Source organism: Penaeus monodon, chromosome 6 (genome assembly GCF_015228065.2).
Source record: "Penaeus monodon isolate SGIC_2016 chromosome 6, NSTDA_Pmon_1, whole genome shotgun sequence".
NCBI classification, from domain to species: Eukaryota; Metazoa; Arthropoda; class Malacostraca; order Decapoda; family Penaeidae; genus Penaeus; species Penaeus monodon.
In genome coordinates this window covers 45,743,551-45,758,550 of record NC_051391.1, presented here as the reverse complement: position 1 = coordinate 45,758,550, position 15,000 = coordinate 45,743,551, and the positions used below count along the sequence as shown (strand labels likewise).

General features: G+C 33.6%; 1 protein-coding gene across 4 annotated transcripts in view; it reads right to left on the bottom strand.

The window, feature by feature from the left end:
- LOC119574575 (protein deltex-like) overlaps positions 1-15,000 on the bottom strand; it is a 24,298-nt gene that overhangs the window by 7,868 nt on the left and 1,430 nt on the right. For 3 of the 4 annotated variants that reach the window (XM_037921863.1, XM_037921865.1, XM_037921864.1), the window contains exons 2-11: positions 14,222-14,352; positions 12,885-13,038; positions 12,477-12,625; positions 12,068-12,142; positions 9,039-9,144; positions 8,759-8,913; positions 4,247-4,704; positions 3,143-3,322; positions 1,974-2,163; positions 495-749 (exon numbers count right to left, since the gene is read on the bottom strand). In XM_037921863.1, coding sequence (XP_037777791.1) covers positions 495-749; positions 1,974-2,163; positions 3,143-3,322; positions 4,247-4,704; positions 8,759-8,913; positions 9,039-9,144; positions 12,068-12,142; positions 12,477-12,625; positions 12,885-13,038; positions 14,222-14,278 — 1,779 coding nt within the window. In that variant the 5' untranslated portion in view covers positions 14,279-14,352. Of the gene's footprint in view, positions 1-494; positions 750-1,973; positions 2,164-3,142; positions 3,323-4,246; positions 4,705-8,758; positions 8,914-9,038; positions 9,145-12,067; positions 12,143-12,476; positions 12,626-12,884; positions 13,039-14,221; positions 14,353-14,680; positions 14,789-15,000 lie in introns of those variants that run through there. The other variant, XM_037921866.1, reaches the window with a different exon arrangement.

The following is a 15,000-nucleotide window of genomic DNA, read 5'->3' as shown; positions in this document are numbered from 1 at the left end:
GTTTATATGTATGGATGTATGTATGTATGTATGTATGTATGTATGTATGTATGTATGTATGTATGTATGTATGTATGTATGTATGTATGTATGTATGTATGTATGTATGTATGTATGTATGTATGTATGTAGTATGTATGTATGTATGTATGTATGTATGTATGTATGTATGTATGTATGTATGTATGTATGTATGTATGTATGTATGTATGTATGTATGTATGGTTGTATGTATGTATGTGTATGTACATACATAAGTACACAAATATGTAAGTATATAAGTGTGTAAGTACATAAGTATGGTAGTACATAAGTACACAAGTACATAAGTACAGATGTACACAAGTACACAAGTACATCAGTACATAAGTACACAAGTACATATGTATGTATAAACACATGCATGTATGATTTTAAGTCTGCAACAGAAAGAAGACATTCTTAATCCAATGTTAGTTAGATCAACCATGAACACACTGCATCAGAAGTTATACCCGATCCTCTGCAGCAATTGGAGCTCTAGACCCATATTGAGCTTTCTGATGGCTATGTCGACGTTGGGTGTGATTAGCATAGATGGGAATATCCTGGCAATTTTCTACATCATCAATGTCATCCATCCGAGGGTGACCCGGAGTGGCTCGTTCTCCAGTTCGCTTCCGCTTGACACCATTTTGTTGCAGGTTCAAATCAGAACCATTCTTAGCTGCTGCAATGGGCATGAATTGGCAATGTTGCTGGGATGGAACCTGTAAAAGAAAAGAAACTCATTTGATAGCACAATATGAACTGTATTTTCTCTTGTGCGCTTATACTTGCAATGTTTAGCCAAGAGAACGACACATAGTAACTGAAACTTGAAGAATCATAATGATACTTCTCTTCTTTTTCTATTTCCTTACCTCCATCTACCTTATCTCCATCTCCATTCCTATCTCTACAGCACCTCCATTACTATTTCTCAACTTTAAATTCATCTTCATTGTATCTGTGCCTCAATCTCCATCTCCATTCCACTTCTAAAACTTCCTCTCTTGTAACACTAATTAATATACATACAGCTTAATATCCACCTCCATCTCTTTCTCCACCTCTACTGTATCTCCCCCCTTTTTTGTTGTTTTCCCTCTTATTTTCCCCCTATACTGAAACCCTCTCCATCTCCACCCTTTATCTCTATTTTCATATTTTGTATCTATTTTACTGTATATCCATTTCCCTTTTCCCAAATCCATCTCCATCTCCATCATATTGTTTTTCCCTCTCTACATACCATTGTCTCTATTTTCCCCCCTTTTTCACACTCTAAGGGTGATATCTCCATCCTTCAGTATCTCCATCTCCATCCAACTGATCTTATGTCCTTTTTAAAATTTTATATCCCTTTCAGTCTTGCCCGTATCTCTATCTATCTTTAATTCCATGTCTACTTTATCCTCTTTATTTATATCTCCCTTTATCTCCATATATTTTAGATTCCTGTCTCTATGGGATATTTACTTGTATCTCTACTGTATATCGATCTCCATCTCAATTTCTCTCTTAACCTCTATATCCTCAATCTTCATTTTCTTGTCTATCCTAAGCTACTTGATCCTTCAATACATAACATGTGATATAGTGTACATTTGTATGGATCCTAATGCATTATTTGACCTCTAAACAACAGTTATCATACATAAAAAGGCTTACAAAATATGTATTTTTTTCTGTAAAAGATTAACACCTTTTTTTCTATAAAAAATAACAGTATAACATTCTTGTCTTCCATTAGAAATTAACATAATAAGCAAAAATCTTACACAAAAGATTACCAGAACATGCTGGGAAAGTGCCATTGAAATAACAACACAAGTTTGTGAAAAAAAGACACCAAAGATAGAAATCCTATTTGCATATCTTACCTAACCCCTAGATAATATTTGTTCCGAGAGCACTACCTGCCTACAACTAAGTACAACTGGAGACGATACCTGGTTGTGTGACATCTGGCGTTGATGATGCATATGATGGGAATGTATGGGTGAGGATGAGTGCAACAGTGCAGGCGATATTTGTCCAGCTCCACCTCTCATTACCTCACACACTTCCTTATCTTCATCAAAAACATCATCATCCATGTTCTCTTCAGCTCCATCAACTTGTATTAGGTCCTGTACAAATCTGCAAATACAGTCACATGTGTAGTGCATATATGTAGACATATATAATCTTACATTAGTAAGATTATATATTCATGTAATCTAATCAATAATGTGTGTGTGTGTGTGTGTGTGTGTGTGTGTGTGTGTGTGTGTGGTGTGGTGTGTGTGTGTGTGTGTGTGTGTGTGTGTGGTGTTGGTGTGTGTGTGTGTGTGTGGTGTGTGTGTGTGGTGTGTGTGTGTGTGTGGTGTGTGTGTGTGTGTGTGTGTGTGTGTGTGTGTGTGTGTGTGTGTGTGTGTGTGTGTGTGTGTGTGTGTGGTGTGTGGTGTGTGGTGTGTGGTGTGTGGTGTGTCGTGTGCGTGTGCGTGTGCGTGTGCGTGTGCGTGCTTGCATGGATGTGTGTGATTGGATGTGGATGTGGATGTGGATGTGAATGTGAATGTGAATGTGAATGTGAATGTGAATGTGAATGTGAATGTGAATGTGAATGTGAATGTGAATGTGAATGTGGACATGGACAGTAAATTTATTACCTTCCCTATAGTTTTCGAGATGCACTCTTATGTGAAAATTACTAGAAATGTGCAAAAAATATCTTTCGTAAATAAAGCTGCACTGTTATTTGCAGTCTCCTGACCAAAGTTTAGATCAGCTCACAAAGATTTCTCCTCCTTACAAATGCAGTGATGATAGTTATAACACAGAATACATACTTCTAAGGAAATCAGCTACTAGATGCCAACAATTATCAAATAACATTTATGGGAAGAGATCATTTAATCTATTTTTTTAATGTTTGCAAACTATAGTATATAGTAGTTTCCAAATGGGAAATTTTATAAAGCAATTTACTAGCAAGTGCATCTTATTTTCAAATCCTAGGACTATCTGGTGGCTTCTATCATGCCTACTTATATCAACTTTAATCACTGATACCAGGAATATGTATGGTTTCCTGTTTGGTTCATTTTTAACATTCTGTCACTAACATAAAACTTACTTGCTTTCATCGTGATTATGGAACCTTGTCATATGACTGGCATCATCCTCCACATTACATGAATCTTGAGACAAATACGTAGATATGGTGTCCAAACTTGGACGCCTCCCACTCTGCATTGAGCTACAGTCAGAGTCTAAGGTGTGGCTAGAACCAAATCGTCCAACACCAGAATCATTTCTGAAATTCATAAGAAAAATATAATTTCCAATAAAACTGTGCAGATTTTCTTCTAACATCTGTAAATGACCATATTACAAGAATTATGCAATTATGAAATCCCAATTTTTAGCATTATGCAATTATGAAATTCCATTTCTTTTTCTTTTTTTCAATGTATACTAACAAATGGCTGAAAAAGCATCACATATCAACCACTACAATCTGGATGACGTGACCATCATGTCATGAAAAAATCTGGTTTGAACATGCCATCATGAGAAAATTTGGCTGTGGGTCAAGGTGACGCGAACCTGCATTTCGACTGGAGGTGGGGTGAAGGGAATGACTCATCACAAGCACACAAAACTCTTGGAGGGTGATTAAGACTCATTTGACATTTAGGAAGGGGCTTTGCATTATTTACATTGATAAATGAGTGTGGAATTTACCATCTGTGAGACATGAATGGAAGACTGCCAGTTCCAAGGCAAACAATATTTCTCAGAATCCTGTTTCAGGCCACTGTGACTGGCAGTGCAGATTGTATTACAGAAAACTGAATATTACCCAAAAAAAATCTTAAAGACACAAATAACAAAATGTTACTTATTGTTACTATTATTGAGTTATGGACGACCTAGTGAAGCTATGGAGTATATAAAAGTCTATTATCATCTGGATAAAAAAAATCAAATGACAAATATAAACATCAGAAAATGGCAAAAAAGCTAAAAAACATGCAGAAAAAGAGAAGATAACTTTGCAGAAGGGAGGCATGGAGTCTTGTCACTGTAGATGATTGTTTGTGTGCACCCATCCTACAAGCCGCACACCCATCAGAGTGGCCACTAAAATAAGCCTAATGCTTGTATATTGGGTCACCTCCAAAAATGCATCCAGATCCAGTGGGTTACAGATTAAATATATCAAAAACTATCTTACCTTAATATCCTGGACACATCAACCCAATCTTCTCTGTCATCTGGATACTGCTGGCAATGACGCTGTTGCATGGGTTGGTGATGGTGTTGCTGAAGTTGTTTTTGGAGCTGATTCTGATGATGAAGGTGATGATGAGGATGGTGCTGGTGTTGCTGGTGATGGTGTTCATGATGCTGCTGGTGCTGAAGGTGGTGCTTTTCATGTTGCTGATGATAATGCTGATGCTGCACTGGCTTAGAATAAGGGACACTAGTTCGGGGTTTGGGCACAGGAGGGTTACTAGCCACAGGTGATGATAGTGTGGTTCGAGGCATGGGCTTTGGAGGACTGGCACTATTATTGCCATTCCATGCATTCATTCCAATTCGACCATTACTATGGTCATTATTTGGACTTAATGAGCCACCTTTGGTAGTGCCATTTGGTCCACTGTTTCCACTATTTCCACGTCCAAACATCTAGTTTAGTACATAAAGCAAGATAAAAAAAACAAAAGTAATATAAAACAAAAGTAAAGTAAACCTAAAAACTAGGTACACACATTAAAAGCAAGCAAGCATACACACACTTGTAACTCAACATGTATTTCTATGTATATATATAAAACTTCAAATCAATAATAAAAGTTATGAAAATGGCAACTAGAAGGTAACAACAGGTTTCAAAATGATAATCCATAACAAATGATTGTTGCTATTCTAGTATACTTTAATACTGAAAAAAATAATAGGTTAACTTTCCCCAATAATACAGTACTTCACTTTTTCATCATGGGCCCACTTGCCACAAGATGTACAACCCAAATATTACATATGGAAAGTGTGTTTTGTAGTGTAAAGTTAATGTAAAAAAATCATAGGTGTATAATGTCCATGTATTTTGTCACCAGCAAGGAGAAAGTGCATTCCAGGTTAATCCAGTGGTGCTGGTTACAAGTAATGTCAACTGTAGTTTAGTTTTGTCAATTTTGTTTACACAGAGATGGATTCACAAGTGTTTAGTCACCAAGGAATCAGTTGTAGGATTGTCTGAAAGCACCAGATTATCCCATTCCTTGAATTTTCCAGATTTTCCTTTTACCTAATAGTATCATTATTGTTTTTAATGTCAATTTCATTTCAATAATATTATCACCATTATAACATTAACAACAATACTAATGGCATGAATAAACACATTTCTTCCAGAAACTTTAAGGAAGATAAGCCTAGTAACTGACTCTTTATCAACTAAGCACTTTGGAGATTAAACAAAATTAATGAACTAAAAGCACATAGGACAGGGCTTATATATCCCAACACTACCAGATCACTTGATCCAGCATCATAACAACCACTTGGTTGGCGGATTAAGCCTGTACGCGCAGCAAATCACCAGAGAACGTGGTGTGGGACGTTCGGCTTGATGTAGCAGACTCCCGCACCCAGTGTCTAGCCATTGCCAGAAATCACCAGAGTTTTATCACGCTCAGGGATTTCTGCTATCTGACAGCGGTAGGATATATATGCTTTCCTGATATCAAAGGTGAAAGTGTAAAAGTATATTGTATGAAAAGAAAGGATTTCAGGTTTTGCTCACTGATTAAGATCAATGTGAAACCCCTTTACCCTAAATATGGGAAAGGCAATAGCTAGCATAACAGCATGATGTGCAGGCATTTCTGCTAAAGTTGCATACAAAATAATGGTCTTCCAGCAAATCCCTTCCTCTGGTTTCCCAAAAATATTTCATTTTTATCATACAATTATCTAACAATGCAATGCAGAGTTGTTAATCTCAATAATGCTATATCTTAAAAATGGTTCACAGGCAGAGTTACAGCATTTTTCCTAAATAAAAATGAAGCATTTGCCTCTTCATAAAAAAAATTTACTAAGCCAACTGATAGCTGGAAAATGCTCTTTTCTGTTTGAGATGTCTGGTACAAGGGTTATAACCATTTGGAATGATTGCCTTATTAGAGATATCATTTCTGTGAACCTAAGGTAGTTGCATAACATATCCATGAACCAGAGAAGATACAAATAAGAGAAAATCCACTCCAGAAACTACCAAAAATTGACCTCCCATATCAAATGTCTTTTCAACTGGTGCTAGGTATGGTACTAACTAAAAGAAAAACAGGAAGGAGAAAAAGAAAACAGAACAGTACCATGCAAACATAAAAACCAGGTGATGAAGAACAGTATCATTACAATGAGAACATCTTTTATGAACTAAGTATCACATTGACTCTTAAAGGAGCTCTCTAGCCCATTTTAAGAAACTTTCAGAATTTGAACACCTGAGGCACAAAAGGCATATAATCATATCTAAGCAATTGGTGGGCAGCTTTAATCTGTATCTACCAGGAAATGCCTATAGCCTTTATAACAAATCGACTCATCATACTGGGTATAGGTGTCACAACACACTAGAGCACATCAAATGGAAAGTTCCACTACATGTAACAGACTCCCATGTCAAACTGCAGGACGATTGACAGAAGTCACAGGAGAAAGTGACGCCAAGAGATTTCTGATACCATCACTGAGGGGTTAAGTTCATCTCCACACCTGATGGGCAGGTTGAACAGCTGCGAGAACACAGCATGAGGAAGATCCAACAATGTAACAACCAAAATAAAACCCAAGATGCTGTCTAGATGCTCATATATATATCAAGAACAAGAACAAAATGTGGAGCAAACAACTCAGAAACCAAAACCAGATCATGAAGAGATGGAGTACAAATTACAACCACTAAGTGCAGAACTTGATAATCCCATAGTTGAAGCTACTAGAAATTCAAAGGGATTCCTAGACATTTAATATGGCTACAAATGGGAATTTATGCATAAAACTATATCCAAGTTATTAAAAATAATGTCAGTTGAGCCAGCAAAAAAGAGGAAGGCAGAGACATAGACCAGTAACAGTGCAGTGGACACATTGAATTCTATATCAAGTATGGGTTACTGGAAGGGAGAACCATCCTTCCTATTGTCTAAAATGTGGAGGAGGCAATGGAAAAGAGAAAAAAAAAGTGAATGCAGAAAAAAAATTATCATAGAAGACAGAAAAAAGAGTTCCATAAATCAACTCAACAGGGAATGCACGAACACAAAGCACAGTAAAACCACAAAACACAAAGCAAATACTGTCCATCATCCACAGCTAATTAGAGAAATCTAAGTTTTCAAATCTCAAAGAAGCACATCTGAGAGGAAGGAAGGATTTGAGAGTTCTCAGACAGCATTTTCTCTTAATTTTGGAATTCTGGTTCCTGGATATGCTGCACAAAGAGGAAAGTTGATATCTCCATATCTAACAGCCTGTATTCATAACCCATTTCTGATTTTTAAAGACTTTTGGGGGCACACTTCTCTACATATGCACTGGAAATACAAGTTATGAAGCAAAAAGGAATGCTATACATCTGAAGTAAATAAAAAATTAATCCTAATGCCTTGCTCATACATTATTGAAAGACGATAGAATATTATTATAGAGCTAGAAACAGAGAAACTCTATTTTAAACTGATTATACACTGAATAATCAGTTTTCCACTCTCCATGGAAAGGAACTGGGGACCCTACCACGTACTCACTCCAAGAGCATCACAACATGAAAACTACAATAAGTATCATGCTGTGACCACGGCGGCTCAGACATGAACCTACCGTTAAAAGAAGAAGATACACTGAATATCATTACAAGTATAGAACTCATAAATGGTTTGATCACCATCAATGTACTGACCAGAACAGCAGTGGAATGTTTCATTCATTTTTATTATGAAAACCTGCAAGACTTAAAACCATTGTGTAGGCTACAATATTTTGTCAACATCTGAGAACTCTAAGCAAATGGTGACTGGTGTTTGTAATTTTCCACAGTCTTTGTGTGACAGTTTTATAGTGTTATCATAGTTATTTGAGTAACAAATAAAAATATCTAAAAATGTCTGTGTAGATTTTGCTTACTTGGGGAGGAAGTACATTGGCAAGTTCATGGCAATAAACATATCTACTACTTTGTTTTCAGTAACTCCAATAAGCCTGACATTATTCTGCTTGATATAAGCTGGATCGTAGTACTAAATTAGTAATACCATGAGTTATACACAAAATTAATATTTGTATTCTGTGAATTACAACTCACTGTCAGTTGACTTGCTATCCATAATTCTTACACTTTGTCTTCCATGTTTTTGTTCTAGCTTCCACAGTGGTGATTAAGATGCATTGGCTGCCAGATATTTTTGTTCTTTTTTATATCTTACATCTCAGCAGATGCATATGTGTAATTTCCTTGGCCTATAATTCCAAACTAACCATTGCATTACTGCTTTCATTTCCCGGTTCACAAGTGGCAGAAAAAGCACTTTTAAAGACAAAAAAATATGTTTGAAAAAAATTCCTGCTGTAATAAATTGCATCATAATGTGTACATCTAAAATATAATGATTACTCTGAAATAGCAATAGCTGGTACATTTGCATACTGGTTTCAAATTAAAGAATAAACAAACCTTGTTCAAAAAATTACGTGGTTTAGCATCTGCTGTAGCAAAGTCATCATCTCCACGATTCCCTCTCATTCTTGGCCTATCAACTCCAGTACTTGTTCCAGGTTTAACTCTGCCGCAGTTGTTACTTGCAGCATTGTTGGTACTACAACTTGCTCCTGGAAAGTAATTCATCAAAGAAGTTTCTCTTCTCTTCATAATAAAACATCTAGGAAAAAGGAATATTTACATACTCTTTACAGGCAGTTTACATTTACTGACTGGCTAGTCAAAGTTTTTTTACCTTGAACTTGGCGTGACTGCTTTGGAGTCACGTGAGGTTTCCCTACAGGATAAGATGCTTGCTGCACACGCCTGATACTCCGGATGAAATTCGTACGGCTATTCATCTGAAAAAAATTAAAACGCTGAATACTGCAAACAACTAATGATTATGCACACCCAACTATATGGGGGGGGGGGGGGTTGCTGAGTATTGAACACAAAAGATCTTGTGCTTTAAAACTACAAAAATATATAGTCCAACAGGATGAACCTTGCTTACTATTACCACAACTATAAACATAAATAATCAACCCATTGACTACACATTACCCAAAAAAAGGCATCTCAGTTCATAATGATGCTAAAATATATTGCAGGCCATGTATCCATCAGAGAGGAGACAGAAGTCACATGATAAATAGGTCTCTCTATGCCAACAACTATTTCACACCAGTACTTTAGCTTAACCCATTGCCCGTTCCATCAATCTAGCATACCTCTGAATAGGCAAAGATGAAACTTCAACATCTACTAATGAAAGTTTAGGCAATATTTTCTAGATGCTGACAAAGACATTACTTATTTTTCAACATGAATACTGACATGCTATGTATTATGACTGGTACTAATTTTGAGATTGAATTTATGACTATGTAATTCGTAATGATTTACTTGCTAATTTATTTGTATATTAATTCATATTATATTGCCTTACCTAGATGGCTGTGAACTAGTAATTGCTTTATGATCCATCGTACATTGAATATTGTTATTCATTGACATAAAATCATCAAAGGTAATTCAACAAACATCGAAGCCATGGAATGGTAATAAGGTATATCATCCTACAACTTTCAAAAAAAAAAAGACACACTTCACATGTACATCCATATTATAAAACTACTTTGCACATCAAAGTAAGCTAATTACACTTGCATTTTCCTTTTCTGCTGAATGAAATGATAAAAAACTGGTGTATCTTAATGGACAAGCACTACTTGAGTATCAAAGAATTTGTTCAGCACGCTATTTGAAAGTTGATTCTAATAATAACATAAAAAGCTAGCATACTTTACATTGTGCAAAAAACAACACTAACTTTTAGCATCAAAGTGTTGATGTCATCAGATAGTGTAGAGAACTTGGAAGCGATTCAGTATATCTCCTCAATACAAAGGCGAATAGATGCCTAGAAAAAACTATGAGAAAAGTACAGTTTCTACACATTGCCCTTATATAAAACACAACTTTCATAATAAATCTATGGATAGATTCCTGCAAAAATTATATGATGGTGTTTGCGCCGCCGCGCTGCTCCAGAAAAAATCCCGTTGCGGCGGCCCACGCGGCTGGCAACTATTACCGTGAGCGGCGACAAGCGAAAAATTCCGGGGCGAATGGGTTAAGATTAAGAGGATACCCAGGACCAATCTAGCATCTACCTGACTGATAATATGGCAATGAGAAATGTTAAGTTACCATGAAGACATCAACATACTATGAAAAGTTATACAGCATACTTGAATTTTGAAGAATTGGGGTTAAAAAGAACCTATCACCCAAAACCAACAGGCATGGCATGTAAGTACATGCCATGTCTATTGTGAGTTTATATTATTAATTGCTTTTACACATAGATGGCTCTATTGTACTAAGTCACTTGTCTCACCTGCTTACCCTATTCCTTTATTATTGAAAATATTTAATTCATCTTATATTGCCATTACCAACATCAATAACATTATAGTAATTATAATATCCTATTATAAAAATAACACCATCGACACTGATAATATTAATATAAAAAACATTTCCCCTCAAATTCAAGGAAAGGTGAAATCAGGTAAGATCACAATGTCTACTAATTGACTCCTTTGTGGCTAGTACTTGCAGAGCCATCTAGGTGCAATTTCACAAAAAAATTATAAAATGAGCACAGCATTTTTCTGGCGATATTAGGTTACGCTTACTTTTAGGTACTACATCTCATCAGTGACGAAAGTCTGGGCTAAACAAGCAGGAAACTGTTCAGCACACATAACTTAGAACAGGATTGACTACTTGTGGCATGGCAACTTGCCAACCATTTGGACCAAATTCACTATGGCATAATTAGAGTGGGTTAAGACAGAAAGAAACCTGGAATATTGGCTGGGAACATCTCTAACTTTTATCGTAACTATTACAATCCTGTGAGCCACCTTTATATACATGTAAAAAAAATGTATATGATCTATCAACACTAATACACACGGGATGCATAATCTTTTTCCACAAACTTGATAACCCAAATGTTACGGTTTAATCAAATTGTAATCATAAAACTATAAACCACCTTAACTTCTATATATGGCAGCTGTTAAACAAAAACAAAAACGTTCCTTAAAAATATGTGACAAAAGAGGTAAAGAGAAATTCTGCCTTACACCTACATAATCCCTACCACATATTACACATATCATAGCAGCAACTACAAAAAAGAGGAAAGGCAGCATAAAATATTAATTGCAAATAAAAGTTGTAATAAACCATTTTATACAGGTCATGTTCCCATATCATTTTCAACACAAAAATAATGAAAATACAGATAAATAAATCAGACCACAGTAGGGTTTTAATATTAAAGACTTCTTGTAATACAGGACAAATTTAAAATAAAATAAACAAAGAAACTAAGAAGCAAACCACACAAACAAAAACAATTTGGATAGCTAGCATTGCAATAAGTAATAATATCAGTTACTGAATTTAATTTACCAAGGTTCTGTAATTGTTTTCTAGTCCAATACAAACTATTCAAACTATTATAGTTCACATTACACAAATCACTGTGAAACATATCACTTACACATAGTCATAAAGTAAACTTTGGCTGTACTACAATCTTGAATTCTACATAATTTAAATAAAATAATTGTTAATCATTACAATGACTATTCATTATTATAAAAAAGAGATAGCCATATGATAAAATCTGCTTACAAAAAAATCTATTCAATTAATATTTTAACTGAGAAAGTGCATAACAGTAAAACTTCCAAAACATACCTGTGTTAGATTGCAGAAGTTTATAACATAAGGACACATTGGATATGCTTTACTCAAGTCCACTGTCTGCGCTCCCTGGAAAGATAAAGTAAATTCTTCAATCAATATATTTATAATACTCCTGTACAAATAATAAAACTAATGAAAAAGAGAGGCTATTTTCTGTTTTCATTCAAAAAGACCTATTTAACATACAATACTGAGTGCTGAAAATGTGAAAAATTCAAACATTAAGTTAAATAGACCTGATCACAAATCCACTGTTGTGAGGAAAAGGAACTAGCATAAAAGAATATATGAAGAAAAAATCTGTAAAGTACATTCCAAGTATACATTTCTTACAATTCTCAGCATATCTCATAAATAATATGTTGCTCCTAGCCAAAAGACCATAGAGAAAAATACTTACCGATCCCCAAGACTCCTCTATGACACACTGCACACACATGTCATACATATGCCAGTCTCCAGGCTTATCTCCTGACCACTGCCAAACAGCCCCTTGACCAGCAGGTGAACTTTGTGGGTAAAAATGCCTTCTCACATTTACAATTTCCTCTGGAACAAAAGGAATGAGTTAGTATTTGACTTAACACCTTTCTAAAAATATTGTTAAATCTTAAAGATCCAATAAAACACATAATGAAGTCCCAAAGAGCACCACTTAATTTGATAATGGATGAATGTTAAATAAAAAAAAAGAAAGAAAACATGAAATAACAATAATTATCAGGTTGTATAATTAAGCAACACAAGTAAAAGAACTTTTACAAAGGCTATTTTGACCCATTAATCACAAATATACATAAAGACTTACTTGTTACTTTACATTCTTGTTGCATTGTTGAAAGGTTTACAGAGTAATTATTGAGGGCAGGATCCGAATCTCCCAAGAATGCTGAACGCAAGTTCTTTGAATGGGCTCGCTCCAGCAACTGTGTAACTTCTGGCGGATATGGCCTCCATCGTCGCTAAGATAAAAAAGAAATTATTGATTCATTGTTGTTTTTTAACAGCTTTATTTACATTTGCTTATATATATATCTTTTTCTGTTGGTTACTTGGGATTTTAAAATAATACTGACACTGGTAGCATTTACTTGGTTTAAATGTAATTATGATATATGACCATACATTATTTCAAAATTAGGTAACAGAACTGATTCAGGCCTAGTAATCTACAGATAATTTGTTTAAAAGACATAGTTAAGTATTTTTTTACTTTCTAGTTGAAAAAGAGGTACATGTAAATCATATTAGAACATATCACATACAATGCAATTCTACTATTCTATTGGGATAAATCATCCCAATGCTGAATCATAGAAAATATATAAGACTGTTGGATAAATAAAAGTAAGTATGCCTAATGCCCATTTGAGGCTCCCAGACCCAAGGGGCTAAACCTATCTCTCAGAATTTGGTCCATATAGGGCTGCGAGCTCCCATATATATATATATATATATATATATATAATATAATATATATTATATATATATTATATATATATAATATATTAATCATATATATATTATATATATAATATATATATATATATATATATTAAAATATATTATATAATATATATAATATATAATAATTATATAATATATCATATATTATAATCATATAATAATATATACTCATATATATATAATACATATATATACATATATATTAGTATTCATATGAAATTAGATAATATATAAATATATATTAATCAATAATATTACGAAATCATAATATGTAAATAATATATCATTATATATATATTATTATATTATATATATATAAATATATTATTATATATATATCTATATATATATATCTATATATATATAATACATATATATCTATATATAATAACATCTATATATATCATATATATATCATATACATATATATACATATACTATATATATATATATATATATAAATATAATATACATATATATATACATATACATATATATATATATATTTTATATACTATATATTATATACATATATATATAATATACATACATATATCATATATACTATTAAACATATATATATATATATTAATATATATATATATATATATATATATATATATATATAAATTACATGAGAAGTTTTCTAAATACAACCATGATAAAAAATAAACTTACCTGCTTGTTCTCCCACTCCCACACCACAACATATAGTCCCTGCTTTGATGAGGCCATTCTGCAATCACTGATTCACTTCATTTCTATATTTTCAAAATAGAATTAATCTACAGATAGACTACCTGTGCCAGCTGAAAAATGGAAGACAAATTATATAAAACAGGAGTAAAAACCTTAAGACCTGTTTATGTAGTGCCTTAAATGCACACAAATTTTCAAGATTATCAATATTTGTGGCAAGTGCCTCTTAGTAACTGCTTTCTGCATTATAGACACACAAATAAAGGAGTGTTGCATGACTAAAGGTTAAAACTGGCTTTCTTATTTTCAATTCTAACTATCACCTATATGAACATTTTCTCAAAATTCAGTTTTATCATTATTAAGTACTGTTATGTTATAACACATGTAGCCTATGCCAGAAAATCCCCTCCCCCCTCAAAAAATTACTAAACTGACCTTTTAATGACTGTTTTATATTTTCAGGGAAACTTTGTGTCAGTGTTATCAAATTTAAATTAGATCACTTCTGTGTATGACAAAAATAGTAATTTATGATATGGTAACCACCATGCATCTTTCTACGTACTTTTCTATCTTATTTAGCAAATTTATACAGATATATACCAAGAAACTAAACATCTGATAAATTCTCAGTTTCCAAAGGTAATCAATACATGCATCTTATATTTTTTATTACATTTAAGCTCTAACAGATATACCATTTCTAGTTCTATCTGCATTTTTTTAATTTTGAAAATCTAATAAGAAATTGTCAT